Source organism: Ranitomeya variabilis, chromosome 3 (genome assembly GCF_051348905.1).
Source record: "Ranitomeya variabilis isolate aRanVar5 chromosome 3, aRanVar5.hap1, whole genome shotgun sequence".
NCBI lineage: Eukaryota > Metazoa > Chordata > Amphibia > Anura > Dendrobatidae > Ranitomeya > Ranitomeya variabilis.
In genome coordinates, this window is record NC_135234.1 from 11,646,951 (window position 1) to 11,667,489 (window position 20,539).

A 20,539-nucleotide genomic window follows, 5' to 3' on the forward strand; every position below is an offset into this window, starting at 1 on the left:
CACTACAGATATCACACACACTACAGATATCACACACTGTCATGATTCTCAATGGCGAGAGAACATAGCCCAGCATATATGAGAACTAGCTCTTGGAAGATGGAAACTATACTGACCATGAACTAAACCTGCCGCACAACTAGAAGTGGCCGGGTAGCATGCCTACGTTCTTTAACCCTAGATGCCCAGCGCCAGCCGGAGAACTACCTAATCCTAGCAGAGGAAAAGACAGTCCTGGCTCACCTCTAGAGAAATTCCCCCAAAAGGCAGACAGAGGCCCCCACATATATTGGCGGTGATTTCAGATGAAATGACAAACGTAGTATGAAAATAGGTTTAGCAAAATCGAGGTCCGCTTTCTAGATAGCAGGAAGACAGAAAGGACACTTTCATGGTCAGCAGAAAACCCTATCAAAACACCATCCAGAAATTCCTTTAAGACTCTAGCATTAACTCATAACACCAGAGTGGCAATTTCCGATCACAAGAGCTTTCCAGACACAGTAACGAAACAGCAGCTGTGAACAGGAACAAAATGTAAAAACACACAAGGACAAAAGTCCAACTTAGCTGAGAGTTGTCTAGTAGCAGGAACAAGCACAGAAGGCTTCTGATTACATTGTTGACCGGCAAGAAACTGACAGAGGAGCAAGGTTATATAGCGACTCCCACATCCTGATAGGAGCAGGTGAACAGAGGGGATGATGCACACAAGTTCAATTCCACAAGTGGCCACCGGGGGAGCCCAGAATCCAATTTCACAACAGCACCCCCCCCTCAAGGAGGGGGCACCGAACCCTCACCAGAACCACCAGGGCGATCAGGGTGAGCCCTATGAAAGGCACGGACAAGATCGGAGGCATGAACATCAGAGGCAGTGACCCAAGAATTATCCTCCTGACCGTATCCCTTCCATTTGACCAGATACTGGAGTCTCCGTCTGGAAACACGAGAGTCTAAGATCTTTTCCACAACGTACTCCAACTCACCCTCAACCAACACCGGAGCAGGAGGCTCAACGGAAGGCACAACCGGTACCTCATACCTGCGCAACAATGACCGATGAAAAATATTATGAATCGAAAAGGATGCAGGGAGGTCCAAACGGAAGGACACAGGGTTAAGAATCTCCAATATCTTGTACGGGCCGATGAACCGAGGCTTAAACTTAGGAGAAGAAACCCTCATAGGGACAAAACGAGAAGACAACCACACCAAGTCCCCAACACAAAGCCGAGGACCAACACGACGACGGCGGTTGGCAAAAAGCTGAGTCTTCTCCTGGGACAACTTCAAATTGTCCACCACCTGCCCCCAAATCTGATGCAACCTCTCCACCACAGCATCCACTCCAGGACAATCCGAAGATTCCACTTGACCGGAGGAAAATCGAGGATGAAACCCCAAATTACAGAAAAACGGGGACACCAAGGTGGCAGAGCTGGCCCGATTATTGAGGGCGAACTCCGCCAAAGGCAAAAAAGCAACCCAATCATCCTGATCCGCAGACACAAAACACCTCAAATATGTCTCCAAGGTCTGATTAGTCCGCTCGGTCTGGCCATTAGTCTGAGGATGGAAAGCAGACGAAAAAGACAAATCTATGCCCATCCTAGCACAGAATGCCCGCCAAAATCTAGACACGAATTGGGTCCCTCTGTCAGAAACGATATTCTCAGGAATACCATGCAAACGAACAACATTTTGAAAAAACAGAGGAACCAACTCGGAAGAAGAAGGCAACTTAGGCAAGGGAACCAGATGGACCATCTTCGAGAAACGGTCACACACCACCCAGATGACAGACATCTTCTGAGAAACAGGCAGATCCGAAATAAAATCCATCGAGATGTGCGTCCAAGGCCTCTTCGGGATAGGCAAGGGCAACAACAATCCACTAGCCCGAGAACAACAAGGCTTGGCCCGAGCACAAACGTCACAAGACTGCACAAAGCCTCGCACATCTCGTGACAGGGAAGGCCACCAGAAGGACCTTGCCACCAGATCCCTGGTACCAAAGATTCCAGGATGACCTGCCAACGCAGAAGAATGAACCTCAGAGATGACTCTACTGGTCCAATCATCAGGAACAAACAGTCTACCAGGTGGGCAACGATCAGGTCTATCCGCCTGAAACTCCTGCAAGGCCCGCCGCAGGTCTGGAGAAACGGCAGACAATATCACTCCATCTTTAAGGATACCTGTGGGCTCAGAATTACCAGGGGAGTCAGGCTCAAAACTCCTAGAAAGGGCATCCGCCTTAACATTCTTAGAACCCGGTAGGTACGACACCACAAAATTAAACCGAGAGAAAAACAACGACCAGCGCGCCTGTCTAGGATTCAGGCGCCTGGCAGACTCAAGGTAAATTAAATTTTTGTGGTCAGTCAATACCACCACCTGATGTCTGGCCCCCTCAAGCCAGTGACGCCACTCCTCAAAAGCCCACTTCATGGCCAAAAGCTCCCGATTCCCAATATCATAATTCCGCTCGGCGGGCGAAAATTTACGGGAAAAAAAAGCACAAGGTCTCATCACGGAGCAGTCGGAACTTCTCTGCGACAACACCGCCCCAGCTCCGATTTCAGAAGCGTCGACCTCAACCTGAAAAGGAAGAGCAACATCAGGCTGACGCAACACTGGGGCGGAAGAAAAGCGGCGCTTGAGCTCCCGAAAGGCCTCCACAGCATCAGGGGACCAATCAGCAACATCAGCACCCTTCTTAGTCAAATCAGTCAATGGTTTTACAACATCAGAAAAACCAGCAATAAATCGACGATAAAAGTTAGCAAAGCCCAAAAATTTCTGAAGACTCTTAAGAGAAGAGGGTTGCGTCCAATCACCAATAGCCTGAACCTTGACAGGATCCATCTCGATGGAAGAGGGGGAAAAAATGTATCCCAAGAAAGAAATCTTTTGAACCCCAAAAACACACTTAGAACCCTTCACACACAAGGAATTAGACCGCAAAACCTGAAAAACCCTCCTGACCTGCTGGACATGAGAGTCCCAGTCATCCGAAAAAATCAGAATATCATCCAGATACACAATCATAAATTTATCCAAATAATCGCGGAAAATGTCATGCATAAAGGACTGGAAGACTGAAGGGGCATTTGAAAGACCAAAAGGCATCACCAAATACTCAAAATGGCCCTCGGGCGTATTAAATGCGGTTTTCCACTCATCCCCCTGCTTGATTCGCACCAAATTATACGCCCCACGGAGATCAATCTTAGAGAACCACTTGGCCCCCTTTATACGAGCAAACAAATCAGTAAGCAGTGGTAACGGATATTGATATTTAACCGTGATTTTATTCAAAAGTCGATAATCAATACACGGCCTCAAAGAGCCGTCTTTCTTAGACACAAAGAAAAAACCGGCTCCTAAGGGAGATGACGAAGGACGAATATGTCCCTTTTCCAAGGACTCCTTTACATATTCTCGCATAGCAGCGTGTTCAGGCACAGACAGATTAAATAAACGACCCTTAGGGTATTTACTACCCGGAATCAAGTCTATGGCACAATCGCACTCCCGGTGCGGAGGTAGTGAACCAACCTTGGGTTCTTCAAAAACGTCACGAAAGTCAGACAAGAATTCAGGAATCTCAGAGGGAATAGATGATGAAATGGAAACCAAAGGTACGTCCCCATGAGTTCCTTTACATCCCCAGCTTAACACAGACATAGCTCTCCAGTCGAGGACTGGGTTATGAGATTGCAGCCATGGCAATCCCAGCACCAAAACATCATGTAGATTATACAGCACCAGAAAGCGAATAACCTCCTGGTGATCCGGATTAACACGCATAGTCACTTGTGTCCAGTATTGTGGTTTATTACTAGCCAATGGGGTGGAGTCAATCCCTTTCAGAGGTATCGGAGCCTCCAGTGGCTCCAAATCATACCCACAGCGTTTGGCAAAGGACCAATCCATAAGACTCAAAGCAGCGCCAGAGTCGACATAGGCGTCCGCGGTAATAGATGACAAAGAACAAATCAGGGTCACAGATAGAATAAACTTAGACTGTAAAGTGCTAATTGAAACAGACTTGTCAGGCTTCTTAGTACGCTTAGAGCATGCTGATATAACATGAGTTGAATCACCACAATAGAAGCACAACCCATTTTTTCGTCTAAAATTCTGCCGCTCGCTTCTGGACAGAATTCTATCACATTGCATATTTTCTGGCGTTTTCTCAGTAGACACCGCCAAATGGTGCACAGGTTTGCGCTCCCGCAGACGCCTATCGATCTGAATAGCCATCGTCATGGACTCATTCAGACTCGCAGGCACAGGGAACCCCACCATAACATCCTTAATGGCATCAGAGAGACCTTCTCTGAAAATCGCCGCCAGGGCGCACTCATTCCACTGAGTAAGCACAGACCATTTGCGGAATTTTTGGCAGTATATTTCAGCTTCATCTTGCCCCTGAGACAAGGACATCAAGGCCTTTTCCGCCTGAAGCTCTAAATGAGGTTCCTCATAAAGCAACCCCAAGGCCAGAAAAAACGCATCCACATTGAGCAACGCAGGATCCCCTGGTGCCAATGCAAAAGCCCAGTCTTGAGGGTCGCCCCGGAGCAAGGAAATTACAATCCTGACCTGCTGCGCAGGGTCTCCGGCAGAGCGAGATTTCAGGGACAAAAACAATTTGCAATTATTTTTAAAATTTTGAAAGTGAGATCTATTCCCCGAGAAGAATTCAGGCAAAGGAATTCTAGGCTCAGACATAGGTGCATGAACAACAAAATCTTGCAAATTTTGTACCTTTGTGGCGAGATTATTCAAACCTGTAGCTACACTCTGAAGATCCATTTGAAACAGGTGAACACAGAGCCATTCAAGGATCAGAAGGAGAGAAAGAGAGGAAGGCTGCAGCATAGGCAGACTAGCAAGTGATTCAATTAAGAGCACACTCAGAACTAGAGGGAAAAAAAAAAATAAAAAATAAAAATTGTAGCAGACTTCTTTTTTCTCTCCTTTCTCAGCCAGTAATTTAACCCTTTTTTGGGCCGGTCAAACTGTCATGATTCTCAATGGCGAGAGAACATAGCCCAGCATATATGAGAACTAGCTCTTGGAAGATGGAAACTATACTGACCATGAACTAAACCTGCCGCACAACTAGAAGTGGCCGGGTAGCATGCCTACGTTCTTTAACCCTAGATGCCCAGCGCCAGCCGGAGAACTACCTAATCCTAGCAGAGGAAAAGACAGTCCTGGCTCACCTCTAGAGAAATTCCCCCAAAAGGCAGACAGAGGCCCCCACATATATTGGCGGTGATTTTAGATGAAATGACAAACGTAGTATGAAAATAGGTTTAGCAAAATCGAGGTCCGCTTTCTAGATAGCAGGAAGACAGAAAGGACACTTTCATGGTCAGCAGAAAACCCTATCAAAACACCATCCAGAAATTCCTTTAAGACTCTAGCATTAACTCATAACACCAGAGTGGCAATTTCCGATCACAAGAGCTTTCCAGACACAGTAACGAAACAGCAGCTGTGAACAGGAACAAAATGCAAAAACACACAAGGACAAAAGTCCAACTTAGCTGAGAGTTGTCTAGTAGCAGGAACAAGCACAGAAGGCTTCTGATTACATTGTTGACCGGCAAGAAACTGACAGAGGAGCAAGGTTATATAGCGACTCCCACATCCTGATAGGAGCAGGTGAACAGAGGGGATGATGCACACAAGTTCAATTCCACAAGTGGCCACCGGGGGAGCCCAGAATCCAATTTCACAACAACACACACTACAGATATCACACACACATACTACAGATATCACACACACACTACAGATATCACACACACATACTACAGATATCACACACATACTACAGTTATCACACACTACAGATATCACACACACTACAGATATCACACACACATACTACAGATGTCACACACACACACACTACAGATATCGCACACACATACTACAGATATCACACACACTACAGGTATCACACACACACACACACACTACAGATATCACACAGACACACACTACAGATATCACACACACACTACAGATATCACACACACTACAGATATCATACACACATACTACAGATATCACACACACACACACACACTACAGATATCACACACACACACTACAGATATCACACACACATACTACAGATATCACACACACACACTACAGATATCACACACACACTACAGATATCACACACACACTACAGATATCACACACACACACACACACTACAGATATCACACACACACTACAGATATCACACACACACTACAGATATCACACACACACACACTACAGATATCACACACACACTACAGATATCACACACACACATCATACTACAGATATTACACACACACATCAGTTATCACACACACACTACAGATATCACACACACACATACTACAGATATCACACACACACACACACACACACACATACTACAGATATCACACACACTACAGATATCACACACACATCATACTACAGATATCACACACACATCAGTTATCACACACACACTACAGATATCACACACACACACATACTACAGATATCACACACACTACAGATATCACACACACATACTACAGATATCACACACACACACACTACAGATATCACACACACACACTACAGATATCACACACACACACTACAGATATCACACACACACACACACACTACAGATATCACACACACACACTACAGATATCACACACACACTACAGATATCACACACACACTACAGATATCACACACACACACTACAGGTATCACACACACACTACAGATATCACACACACAGACTACAGATATCACACACACAGACTACAGATATCACACACACACACACACTACAGATATCACACACGCACTGGGGCCGCAGAGCAGGAGAAGCTGTCTCACCGCGATGACTGGAGCTCTGCTTCCTGTCTCTCACATGCCCCGACTGCCCCCTCCCCCTAGATACGCCTCCGTCTGTTGCCGTGCAGGAGGAATCACTGCAACATGGTGTTGGGTGCCTCTGACCTGCCGGGTCCCTGACCCGCCGGGCCCGGTCGCACTGGCGACCGCTGCGACCGCGGTAGTTACGCCTCTGTCAATATGTTTGTTGTACTAAGTAGGTAATCATCAGTTTGTATATTACCTCATGTTACCTTTGTATTGCAGACTATTTGTGTTTCATGCTCTATGCAGTTATATATTCTGAAATGCTCCTGTTATTGCATTCTATAGTTTCACCCTTTCCTGTCGCATCTGCAATCAATAAAAGGTTACAATTTTACAGCCTCTTTTCTTGAAGAAGATGGGGGTCTAGTTACATGTCTCTCGCATGAGGGGTGTTCACACTGGGATGCAGTGAGAGTGTGCTGGCCAGCCTGCCTAATCGAAAAGTAGGGGCGCGACTAATAGGCTGTGAACCAGACACTATGCATTACCATTGTGTGAACAACGCCCTCTGTGGGCCTTTATTGTGCCCTTGTATACTGGGCAGTCACCCGCTCCAGGAGTGGGTATGTGGTGAGTGGCTGTTGATCTGGTATTTTGCACTTGTGTTGCTAACATCTTGCTTTATGGACTGGCTGCATCCTGCAGTGCATTTGTTCCAAGATCTGGGCAGGTAAGGCTACTTTCACACTAGCGTCGGGCTCGGCCCGTCGCCGTGCGTCGGGCCGAGTTTACCAACGCTGGCGTTGTCTCCGCCGCACAACGGGGGCAGCGGATGCATTTTTCCAGCGCATCTGCCGCCCCATTGTGAGGAGCGGGGATGTGCGGGGAGGTGGGGGCGGAGTTCCGGCCGCGCATGCGCGGTCGGAAATGGCAGTCCGTCGGCAGCAAAAAACGTTACATGTAACTTTTTTGTGGCCGACGGTCCACCACAACATGGCGCAACCGTCGCACGACGGTTGCGACGTGTGGCAATGCGTCGCAAATGTGTCGCTAATGTTAGTCAATGGTGAAAAAACGCATCCTGCAAGCACTTTTGCAGGATGCGTTTTTTCGCCAAAACGACGCATTGCCACGTATTGCAGTTAACGCTAGTGTGAAATTAGCCTAAGTGTTGCTGCCTTTTTTCTGCTGTTGAAAAATGTCTCATTGCACACCCTGCTAATGTGTATGAGGACAGGAAACAGATACTGGTAGGGAGAAACAAGTATTGTAAGCTGGAGGCCATTGTATGGAGAGAGTGCCTGATACAGGAACACCTAATATTATAATAGGGGTAAAGTGGGAACCCCTGGAGGTAACATACTGCCTATAAGGGAGGGGGATACCTGGCCTCCGTGTCCTTTCTGAGGCCATCATCAGAGGTAATGGTGCATTCTGACAGTCACTACTGTGGGAGGCAGGATGTGGCTGCGATCATCTCACAGAATTAAATGTGACTCTCAAAATAAGAAAGGTTGGGGTCCGCTGCTATATAGGGGGTATGCGCTAATTTCTTATTCATGACCTATCCTTAAGGAAAAGTCCTTAATTTCAGATAGATGGGGGTCCGACACCTGTTAGCAGCTCTGGTGGTAGTCAGATGTTCTGCAGCTCAGATCGCATTTTCTTCCATAGGAGCAGAGCTGCAGTACTGACAATGGCCACTACCTAGTGTATGGCGCTGTCCTCACTCCTCACACTGTGTACATCCGGCTGCTAGTAACAGATGATCCAGGCGACGACGAACATCCGGCCGCTGACCCCCGACTATGATAAAATATGAAGGACCGATATCTGTAGGATTTTAACACTTTCTTATATTTTTCAGGTAGATATAAAGAGTTGTCCTCCATCTAGATATCTCAGGTAGCTGCTGTCTAACCCAACAAAACAACCCCCGACCAGAGGTGGCCATATATATATATATATATATAACAAGTAGCATCAGCTGCCCCAACATGTTTCACCACTTGGCATCTTCAGGGGTCTGAGGTAAAAGGAGCAGAACATGTGTCCACCAGATTGTAGTGTCTGGTGTCTGCCGGCATTGGGCAGGCCCAGGAGTTAATCAATGTACATGGTGAAAGCCTTGTTATACTGACAGTTCCACTAGTTCTGCCGATGACTCCTGGAGCCGGCGTCTCTCCGATCACGTGATCAGTTATGTGACGACCACCACTAGTCTGTACGAATGTTAGTGATAATGGTAGTGGGAATGTAGCATCAGATAAACTGTAAAATAATCATGAACGTAATGGCACCTGCAGGATCAGCGCCGAGGCTGGGTGAGGGTGAGGGAGCGGGAAAATAATTTCCATGACCGTTCATCTCCAGATCCTCAGTCCTGGACGCCGTTCTCTTCTTCTTCCTCAGATACTAGAAACATAAGCGATCACAGATCTAGTTGATCCCTAGTCTCCTCCACAGAATTACCGTATATCTTATATTTATCCAGGAAATCGCCCAACACCGACTTACCCAAAAGATCACAGCAAAGATGATCAGCGATAACAGAAGCACAAGAACAACAACACCAACAACCACAGGAACAACAGTAACAACAGGAAAATCTGCTGATGGGAGAAAGAAGACAAATCAGAGCGGCCGGAGACACGAGGAAAAGCAGAATCTACTGCAGCCCCTGGTTATAACATCATAGAATAGGAAACAATACATTATACTAATAAAACTTTCCAGAAGACATAAGGAAGTGTGAGAATTAATTACACTAAGGCTATGTGCACACATCAGGATTTGTTGCAGAAATTTCCTGAAGAAAACTGGACATTTTCTGCAAGAAATCCACATCGCGTTTTTACCGCTTTTTTTTCGCGTTTTTTCCCAATGCATTATATAGCGGGAAAAACACGAAAACCCCCCCCCGCAAAATTAATGAACACGCTGCGTTTTTTACCGCGATGCATTTTTTTCGCTGGAAAAAAATGCATCATGTGCACAAAAATTGCAGAATGCATTCTAAATGATAGGATGCATATGTATGCGTTTTTTATGCGTTTTTATAGCGAAAAAACGCGAAAAAACCACAACGTGTGCACATAGCCTAATGGTTGAGGCTCCACAGAAGGGGCTACACTTGCACAGAAAATAACCCCTTCATGATCACCGGATTTTTCCATCCCCACGTCCACATGAGGCCTTGGATATTGCAGGATGAGTTGTAGTTCTCAGTCATTAATTCTACCAGACAGGGCACTGAAATTGGGGACAAAACTCTAAATGGAATGAACGAGTGAAAAAAATACAGCAATTCCACCATTGTTTATTGGATTTTGTTTTTACGGAGTCCATCGTGCAGTAAAAAGGACGTGGAAACAGCTCCGTACAATTACAGCAATACAAAACTTGGATAGATGTCTAAGGGGTAACGTTTCTCCTTGTGGAGAGTGACATACCGGCTCTGGCATGCCAAGGTGAGGAGGCTTATTCACCATGCAATGCTCCTCTGGGAAATGGAATATGCAAATAGCCTCTTCAGAGATTAAGAGAACTAGAACTCTAGCGTCACCTGTTGGAAGCAGCGATCCTACAAATCATTATCAACCCTTTAACGAGCCTTGTAATATGACCTAGCATAAAAGCCAAATCAGAAACTCAATTTGCAGATGAGGTGTTTTGGGGTATTGATCCTCAGCAGTGCAAAGTATGAGATCTGGCTAGGTGAGAGGCCAACTTGGATAGATTTGTGATTTATATTTTGGTAAAAAACTGGTCTGAAAAAATAAATCTGTCATTCGAAGTTTTTTTGGGAGTTTCAGTATATTGTAAACAATGTAGACTGTACTTTTACAGATATAATGATGCTGCGCCCCAGAGTCCTGGTCGTTGCAGTAATGTCGCTCTGCCACTAAGGGGAGTGATGTTACGTCTGATTGCACTAAAGGAGTTCACCTGACCAGGTATCACACACACTACACTTCACACTCCGGCCACCAGGGGGAGTGGTTCTATCTAGTAGGCCACTCCTCACACTCTGGTAAAACTGAGGGTTGGACAGGAAGACAGAGAGAAGTAACTGGGAAGAGCTAGAGAGAGGACCTGTCGGGGATGGGATCCTGGCAGATTCCTAAGAAAGGACAAAAAGTGAGAAACGGGAATACAGCAAAGAGGCGATAGGACCAGAAGGAGTCGTGCTGTAAGATCGAGGCGCAAACAGTCGGTGGCCGGAACGCCGAGCAAGTAAGAGACTCTAAGCATTACTTCAAACCACGGCCGGACAGCCAATTATAGGTTGGCTGTCTCACCTAAATCACCTAAGCAGACAACGGAGGCAGCTGTGGGAGAGGGGTGACTCTAGGGTCCCGGAAGAACTCCAGGCCTACCCCGTCATACGGGTGCGTCCTAACCATATCATCTGGGGGACGGAGAGAACGAACATCAGAGACAGACAGAATCAGTTGTGAGGACTATCCCGGGGTGCTCAGCAGGGAAGGACTACAACACACAGGCGCTAGAAGGTAGACACTGATTCCCACCTGTTAAGGGAACTCCTAATGTGCCTTCGGGCCGGCCGGTCTTAGACAGCCCTGTTAACAGTGCTCTGGATTGGATACCTCGAGACCTTCAGTAAAGAGGTAAAGAGACTGCAAACTGGTGTCCTCGTTATTCATCGCGACCTGCACCACACCACAACATCATCACTCTCCATTTTCACTGGACGCCCCTCAGCAGGGTCACGGGCCGGGTCTAGCCACCGTGACAACCCCAGAGCAGAGACACAGAGGCCCGGTACCGGGTACCCCTCGGCCCTGCGGCAGTGGGGGCGCTCCAACTTGGCGTCACGAACAGGATATACTTAAGCCTGAAGGATCAGGTCATGTGTGCCTTGGAACTGTGATTTATTGTGCTTGGACTGTGACTTATCACAAAGACTATGCATCACTATTGCCGCCAAGAGTTCCCGCCACAATTCACCATTGCCGCGCACGGAGGGAGGAGCCTTAGCGTCGTGGGCGGAACCGGTCAAAAGAAGCGCGGAACGAGAAAGCGCGGTAAAGTGCCAACCCCGGAAGAGGAACTCCGACCTTCAGCGTGTTAGTGGGAGGAAGGGACAGCCATGTCTGAGTCAGGAGGAGCGGAGGCTGCGGTCGCAGCCGCGGACACAGAGGCAGCTCCGGTCCCCATAGCAGACGTAGCCGCGGCCCTAATATCACCACCAGTTGCCGCAGAACCCGCTGCCCCCATCAGCCAGTCGGACGCTGCCGCTACCACAAAGGCGATAATGCCCTTCTCTATGCCGTACCTGCCTGGAGCAGCCTGGCTCCCGCGATACTCCGGGGAGTCGCATACATTAACTGACTTTAAAGAAGGAATCTGCAGCCTGCTCGAGTTCTATCCCCTGACAGAGCCTCAGAAGGTTCATATGATAATCGGCCAACTCTTAGGGGCAGCTCTGAGAGAAGTGAAGTCCTGGCCCGCCGCGGATAAGGGAACCGCACAGCATGTCTTTGCAAAGCTTAAAGCCTCCTTCGATACCCGTACTGCTACAGAAATTAAATTAACTTTCTATGGATGCAAACAGAGACCGCAGGATAGCTTACGGGACTATGCCCTTAATCTCCAGGAGGCGCTGCGGGCCATTAAGCAGAGTGACCAAGACAGCATGCAAAATGAGGATAAACTCCTGAAGGAGCGGATCATTGAGGGGCTCCTGTGCAGTCACCAAAGGGGCCAATTGCACTTCCTGGCCATGCAAAATCCAGACTTGACTTTTGCGCAATTCAAGGATAAAGCTATCCAGGCGCTGCAGGAGTGACAGCCCAGCCGTGCAGTGCCTCCCAGGCGTCCCGCTCTCACATACCACCAGGAGGTGGCGTCGGATGCCCCAGTCGCCGCTGAGGCCGATGCCCAGAGCCTAGGGGACGACTCCCCTGCAGGACTTCGCCTCCAGATGCAGGAGCTGACCAAGAGCGTTGCTGCCCTAGCCCGGATGGTGCAGTCCCTACAGGAGGCCCCCAAGGAGAAGATCAAGCTGGCCTCCCGACCAGAAGACGTCCCTTAGATGCGACAGAGGAGGACTCCGCCGACCAGGGGCCGAGACGACGATCGCTTCCATTGGGACGGACGACCCATCTGCCGCCGCTGTCACCAGGTGGGCCACCTTGCAAGGTACTGTCCTTTAAACGAGCAACCCCTGGGGCAAAGGGCCAACCCCCAGGAGTAGGACGATCAGGCCCGCAGCATTGGAGAGCCAAATATGTTGGAGGGACCAGTCCTTCCTGTTGTGATTGACGGTATCCCCATGAACGCTCTGCTGGACACCAGTTCTCAGGTGACGACTATGCCTTACGTGCTTTATAAACGGTATTGGGAGGACACCGATATTACTCGTGGCCCCGATGACGATTTCACCATAATAGCCAGTAATGGTCAGCCGTTGCCACAAGTGGGGTATAAAGAGGTCACCATCAAGGTGGGGCGGGTGGAATTGAAGGCCCAAGGGATTGTAATTGTTGATATTGACCGCCGAGAATGTAATCCCATGATGACTATCGGTACTAATGTTATAGAAAATTGTCTTGCAGAAGTTATTGTCTTGTTGCAACAGGTAGCAGAAACCGCTGGCCACAGTGAACAACGCTCCCTGCAAAAAGAAATTAGGGATCTGATGCAGAGACAGCAGGTAGAGCTGACTGGTGGTGAAATTGGTCGTGTCACTGTGAGTGATTCAAACCCCATCGCGATACCCCCCAGGAGTGAGATGTTAATATGGCGTCGGGCAGCCATAGGCCTCAGGGGTAAGGACTACCAGGCCTGGTAGAACCCCTATATTCAGACAATAGGCCTACTCTCCTAACAGCCAGGGGGGTGGTCGACGTCCGCCAGGGGAGGGTGCCTGTGCGTGTCCTTAATTGTGGGGAGGAAGAGGTCCACCTCACCAAGTATGCCACGCTCGCCAAACTGTTCGCTGTCAATAATAGTGTGATACAGACACCTGGACCCTTGGTCCCGTCTAAAGTGGCGGAGGACAATGGTTCTGCAGGGCACTCGAAAGATTGGTATCGGGAATTGCATGTGGGCACTGACTCCACCCCATCCCATCAGAAACAGGGGGCCTACAGGGTGGTTCACGAGTACGAGCGGGTATTTAGCAAACACCCCTTAGATTTTGGACAGGTGAAAGGGATCCAACATCATATCCCCACGGGAGATCACCGACCCATAAAAGAGAGATAACGCCCTGTACCCCAGCTCATTACCAGTGTGCCAAGGACATGTTGCGAGAAATGAAGGAGGCTGGGGTGGTGAGAGACAGTTGTAGCCCCTGGGCTGCTCCATTAGTCCTTGTTAAAAAGAAAGATGGCACAATGAGGATGTGCGTTGATTACAGGCAGTTGAATCGCATTACACATAAGGATGCATACCCACTGCCCAGGATAGAGGAGTCTCTGGCTGCCTTAAAATCTGCTAACTACTTCTCTACCTTAGATCTCACCAGTGGGTACTGGCAGGTTCCCGTGGCAGAGGCGGGCAAAGAAAAGACGGCCTTCACGACACCGATGGGTCTCTGCGAATTCAACTATATGCCCTTCGGATTGTGCAATGCCCCGAGGATGTTTCAGAGGATGATGGAGTGCTGTCTGGGGCACAAGAACTTTGAAACCGTACTGCTGTACTTGGATGATGTCATTGTCTTCTCTAAGACCTACGAAGACCATCTGAAGGTGTTTGAAGCCTTGTCCAACTTTGGCTTAAAGGTGAAAGTACCTGGGCCATGTGGTGAGCGCTGAAGGAGTAGCCCCGGACCCCGACAAGGTCACGTTGATCCAAGACTGGCCGAAGCCCAGCAACCTCCATGAAGTCCGGCAGTTCCTCGGGCTGGTAGGCTATTACCGGAGGTTCATTAAAGACTTCACCAAGAAGGCCGCGCCCTTGCAAGACCTGTTGGTGGGCCAATCAAAGAAGACCAATGGGAGGAACACCCCATTTGATTGGAACGAGGGGCTGGAAGGGTCCTTCACTTGCTTGAAGTCGGCACTGACGGGAGAAGAGGTACTGGCCTACCCTGAATATGACCAACCGTTTGTGCTGTATACGGATGCCAGCAATGTGGGATTGGGGGCCGTGCTGTCCCAGGTCCAGAAAGGCAAGGAGAGGGTAATCGCTTACGCCAGCAGGAAGCTTCGTCCCACAGAAAGGAACCCTGACAACTACAGTTCCTTTAAGCCGGAATTCCTTGCCATCGTCTGGGCGGTGACGGAGAGGTTCAAACACTACCTGGCCTCGGCAAAATTCACCGTCTTCACGGATAACAATCCGCTGACGCACTTGGATACAGACAAACTCGGGGCCTCGGAACAGCGGTGGATGGCCCGGCTGTCCAACTATGACTTTACCATCAAGTACCGGGCAGGACACAAGAATGCGAATGCCGACGCCTTGTCCCGAATGCCCAACTTGCCAGAAGCAGGAGAGGACCCGGAGGCACTTGAAGAGGTAGAGCTGCCTGCATTCCATCGCCCCAAAGCCGCTCAGTACTCCCATCATGTGAAGAACAGGTACAAGAACCAACAGGATGCCACGCTGAATCCCCTGCCCCATCACGGATGGGCGGAGACCCAGGATGGTGACCCCGCGGTCCGTTGGGTGAAAGAGCTCTTGACGCAGGCAGGGTTGCATCCCGGCCCAGATGATCCACAGGAGACACGTGTAACAACTCTGCTGGCATCACGGCATGGCCTCGCACCTCTCACACTTTCTTACCCACTGCTCCAGGCCATGATGTGGTTTCTGTTTCTTGCCAGCTCCATGTTCTGTGTCTCTGCTCTCTGCATGCTTCATAGTTCTGTGTATAGAGGGGCGGCGCCTGAACTCTCTGGTTCTTATAGGAATCAGGTGCATCTGTCCAATCTGTTCCTGACCAATTGCCAGGAGACCTCCAGTATTTAGTTCAGCTCCACCCAGTGGTCGGGGCCTGTGCAATGTGTTAGCTCAGTTAGTGTCTTGCTTCTGAGTTTGCCTGGCCTTTCTCTGAGTTACTCCCTCTCTGGAGGATTCTCTGTGTTATTTCCTTGGTCTTGTTGCCCACCAGGAGGCAGTATATCCTGGTCCCAGTGTCTTTGTCCTTGTGTCTTGTTCCATTGCCTTGTCTGTACTTAGTCTTATCTCTGTCTCCTAGTCTTTGGCTTCCTTCCCTGTTGTCTTTCCTGGCAGACGCGGTACTGTATAAGGTGCGCGTCTCTGACTGGGGAGCACCTAGATAGAGCAGCACGGAAAGGTTGTCAGTGCTAGTTCCCCCCTGGCATCACTCCCCTTTAGTGATGCACTAATTGGAAGACCCCCAGCCGGCCAGTGGTCACTGGAGGGGAGGGGTCCTACGGCCACTCCTACAGGGGTTAAATCCAGGTGTCCGGCCGGGAACTTTCTCTTTTCCTCCCGGCGGACACCTGGAAGCATTGTCCCTGCATCTCTGCAATTATGTCGGACCCCCTGGTCGAGGCCCTGCTGAAAGGAGTGGAACAGAGAGGTGAGCACTGGCTTCAGGCCATTCTTACCGACGTCAGGGCTCACCTCCCTGGGCCCTCTCCCGACCTGTCCTTCCTCACCCCTTCACCCCCTGATCCGTTCGCGCTCACCCCCCCGCCCACGGGTCCCCTTGGTCCGGCCTCACTCGCCCCTTCGCCCCTGGGTCCACTGGGTCCGGCCTCCATCTCCCCTTCACCCCCTGGTCCCCTCGGGTCTAGCTCACCTTCGCTGCCATCCGGAACGCCAGCACCTGGGGGAGCAGAGGTTGGAGTGGCCCAGAACGGTATGCAGAGGCCCCTCTCGGCGCCGCTGCAAGCACCGGGGCTCCTGGCTGCAGAGGGCCCGGGGACCGCACGAAGGAGGCGGGGCCGGGCCGGGCGTCGCACCCGTCGGAGGGTGGGTGGCATCTCATCCAAGACGGCGTCTGCGCAGGCCCCTGCAGTGGCGGGGGGTTGCGGAGTGCGGCCGGCAGCTCCGTCCCGGGCTGGTGGGGCTAATCCTGGCAGCGCCAGGCGTTGCGCGGCATCCCCCCTCTCCCTGAGCGCTCCGGAGACGCTGACGGCGGCGCCGGGGGGAAGGCGATCCGCCCGCTTACCCCGCGCCCCGGAGCGTCTCCAGGTAGGGGAGGAGGCGTCCTCGCTGCCTCGCAGCAGCCGCCGGCTGCCTGCTCTCTCGGCGTCGGCCAGGAGCTCTGCAAGGGCTCCGGCCGGGCACTTCCGGTCCCCGCCCCCCGACTTCCGGTCACTGCAATTCACCAGCGATGGTGGCGCTGGCCGGTCCTCCATTGCCTTCCCTGCGGGCACATATACGCCGCCCGCAGGGGGTAATCGGGAGGCTGGCATCAATGCCATGCAGCCCCCAGAATGCTCTGATCGGTCGAATCTGACCGATCAAGGCGCAGATCCCCCACCAGGTCCGACCTCCAGCATACCCCCGGCAGACGCAGCACTGTTGCCTGCACGGGGGTATCAGGGGTCGGCAAGTACAGGGCAGCTGAGGAGCGCATTGTTCGGTCCGCAAGGACCGATCAAGGCGCACAACAGCTGCACAACAAAAATTACTGTGAAGTTTTGTTGACGGCACCAATCACGGACACACTCACACCACCCCACACAGCCCACATGCCCAATAAAAATTATCCAATAGCTGCCGCCCTGTTAAATACCAATAATAAGGTCGAATACGGGGGCCTCCTAACGCCCCCCCTCCTAAGTAGCACTACAGGACCGTCTACGGCCAACGATCCCCTTCGGGCTACCGAAAGAATCCCTCCCATAGCACCGCATAGTAAGGGCGGACGAAGGCGTAGACGCCGCACGTCCTCCCAATCTTCCTCCAATAACTCCCGTCGCCATTCGTGCTACCCCTCTAAACGCCCCTCCCGTTACCGACGTAGACGCAGCTCCCATAGGAGCCGCCGCAGATCGCGGGCCTCAGAATGGCTGTCATCAGCAACATCCGAGGGGTCCGATGTATCGCAGAGCCCGGATAGGAGTCATCGGGCACGGGACAAGACTTCAAAATCACGCGCACCCTCTAGGGCTTTCAGCCGGGGAGAACAATCCCCCACGGCTTCCAGCCACAACAACAACCGTGCGGGCGCCGAAGACAGAGCCAGTAATCCGCCACTATGTGGTTGTAATCGGGCTCCAACGCACGATACGCAGTGCATCGGCCAGCACATCGGCCAGTCCCACGCTGTAGCGGGAGCCAGAGTTTCCCCGTCCTGCGACATCACCCCGTCAACACCTGCCGGGGTTCCTCCAGGATCGGAGCACACTCGTCCAGAATCACACAGCGGTGAGTGTTACAAGGGTAGCGAGGAAGTGTTACGCTACGGTGTTAACTTAAAGGAAATGGAGCTAACCTCAGCGGTAAAGGAGTTAATCTTACAACTATCACACTCGAGCGGAAAGGAGGTGAACAATACAACACCACAATCCGCTAATCTACACAAAGACGCCTTCTTCTGCGGGATCAGCCCGCTGGGCGCTCATATAGATCAGGAAACTAGACGAAAAATCTGGAGCAACGATTATATTGACATATGGTCGCTGTTATCAGCGGACCAACAAACGGTGGATAAACCTAACGAGAGGGGTTTCGATAGGGGGAGATCGAGAATTGCATTAACCATGAATAATTGGCTCCAGGCCTTCGCAGTATTGGGCTGTATTATGGGCCAGAAACATCCGGAACGCTGCTCCGAATTGTTTATATATCAGGACATGATATATAGTTCATACAAGTTGCACGGCGGATCAGCCTGGCGGCGGTATGATGAGGAGTTCCGCAGGCGTCTGGCCCTACAGCCCGATCTAGGCTGGGGAGTTAAAGCAACAGACGTATGGTTGCGGTTGATGCTGTCCCAAAAGCAGCCCCCCTTTTCGGCCACGACCACTAATTACTCCGCAGTCGCAGGTCAAAACTCAGTGGTCGTGCGAAAACCCGGGGCCTGCTGGTTGTTCAATGAGGGAAACTGCCGTTTCCACGCATTATGCAAATTCAGACATGATTGCTCCTCTTGCGGGGGGGGGGGGGGGACACCCAGCGTCAAGGTGCACTCGTCAGCCTTACAAAGCACCTACAAGGCAGAACCCCAGTGAGCGTAACCGCGATATCCCCCTGGCTAAAACTCTACCCCAATAAGAAAGCGGCTCAGCAGCTGCAAGCAGGATTCTCCGACGGGTTTTTTATTCCCTTTAGGCTAACAAGAACGCCAACCCTATCCGATAACCTAAAATCGGCTCGTGAATTCCCCGAAATACTTAGACAAAAAATTGAAAAGGAGGTCGAGTTGGGTAGAATAGCAGGCCCCTTCCAGTCGCTCCCCTTCAAAAACATGAAAATATCACCGCTAGGCATTATACCAAAAAAGGAACCCGGTAAATACCGCTTAATTCATCATTTATCTCACCCAAAGGGCGAATCAGTTAATGACGCAATTTCCCCAGAAGAAGCCTCTGTCTCATACGCATCTTTCGATAAGGCGGTGGAATTAGTCCGGGCTGCCGGACCCGGCGCCCTGCTAGCCAAATCTGACATCGAATCGGCATTCCGTTTACTACCCGTGCATCCCGAATGTTTCCACCTTCTTGGCTGCAAAGTGGACCAGCTCTATTACTTCGACATGTGCCTTCCGATGGGATGTTCCATCTCATGTCACTATTTTGAGCTATTCAGCACCTTCCTAGATTGGGTAGTTCGGTACGAAACGGGCAGTAAATCCCTAATTCACTACCTCGACGATTTCCTGTTCGTAGGCCCCGCAAAGTCTAAACTCTGCTCCGACCTACTAGAAAAATTCAAATCTCTCTCACTCAAATTCGGCGTGCCATTGTCACCGGAAAAAACGGAGGGACCATGTAATGTGTTGCCCTTTTTGGGCATCGAAATAGATACCAATTCGATGGTTTTCCGATTACCAGAGGATAAAATACTAAAAACTCTGCAAATGTTGAAAGGCTTTCGAGAAGTGAACAAGGTAACCCTCCAGCAAATGCAGGCATTACTGGGCCTACTGACGTTCGCCTGCCGCGTAATGCCGGTCGGCAGAGCATTCTCACGCAGATTATCTTTGGCAACAAAAGGCGCTGCTCAGCCCGGCCATAGAATTAGGCTTACCCGTTCGCTAAAAGCAGATCTGCTAGTATGGCAAACGTTCCTACAATCGTACAACGGTCACACGTGTGTTATGGCGAGAGAGATCGCAAGCAAGGAATTAGGGCTGACAATAGGGTGGAACAAAAAAGAGGGATTTGCAGCAATTTATAAAAACCAATGGTGCAAATCGGGTTGGCCAGAGAGATGGACGACAACAAAATGGGGGCAAGACCCGGCCCTATGGGAATTGTTCGCGGTAGTAGCAGCGTTGGAGATATGGGCCGTTCAGTTGAGAAACACGAACATTCGTTTCCAAACAAAAAATGTGAAAACGGCAAAGAGTTTGAATCACATGTCGTCTTCATCCCTGCCCATACTCGCTCTCTTGCGCCGGCTGGCGCTGATTTGCCTTGAAAACAATATTTGGTGTAGAGCCACCGTGGTGGCGGTAGAAGATGATAATATCATTAACCCACTGTTATTTTCCAATTGGCAGGCT

General features: G+C 50.3%; 2 protein-coding genes across 2 annotated transcripts in view; both read right to left on the reverse strand.

The window, feature by feature from the left end:
• LOC143814943 (uncharacterized) overlaps positions 1 to 20,539 on the reverse strand; it is a 551,462-nt gene that overhangs the window by 178,876 nt on the left and 352,047 nt on the right. The window lies entirely within an intron of this gene.
• The window catches only part of LOC143816904 (uncharacterized), a 107,723-nt gene that overhangs the window by 14,038 nt on the left and 73,146 nt on the right, over positions 1 to 20,539 (reverse strand). Inside the window, exons 2-3 of the mRNA XM_077297876.1 lie at positions 9,433 to 9,527; positions 9,216 to 9,330 (exon numbers count right to left, since the gene is read on the reverse strand). Coding sequence (XP_077153991.1) covers positions 9,216 to 9,330; positions 9,433 to 9,527 — 210 coding nt within the window. The remainder of the gene's footprint in view (positions 1 to 9,215; positions 9,331 to 9,432; positions 9,528 to 20,539) is intronic.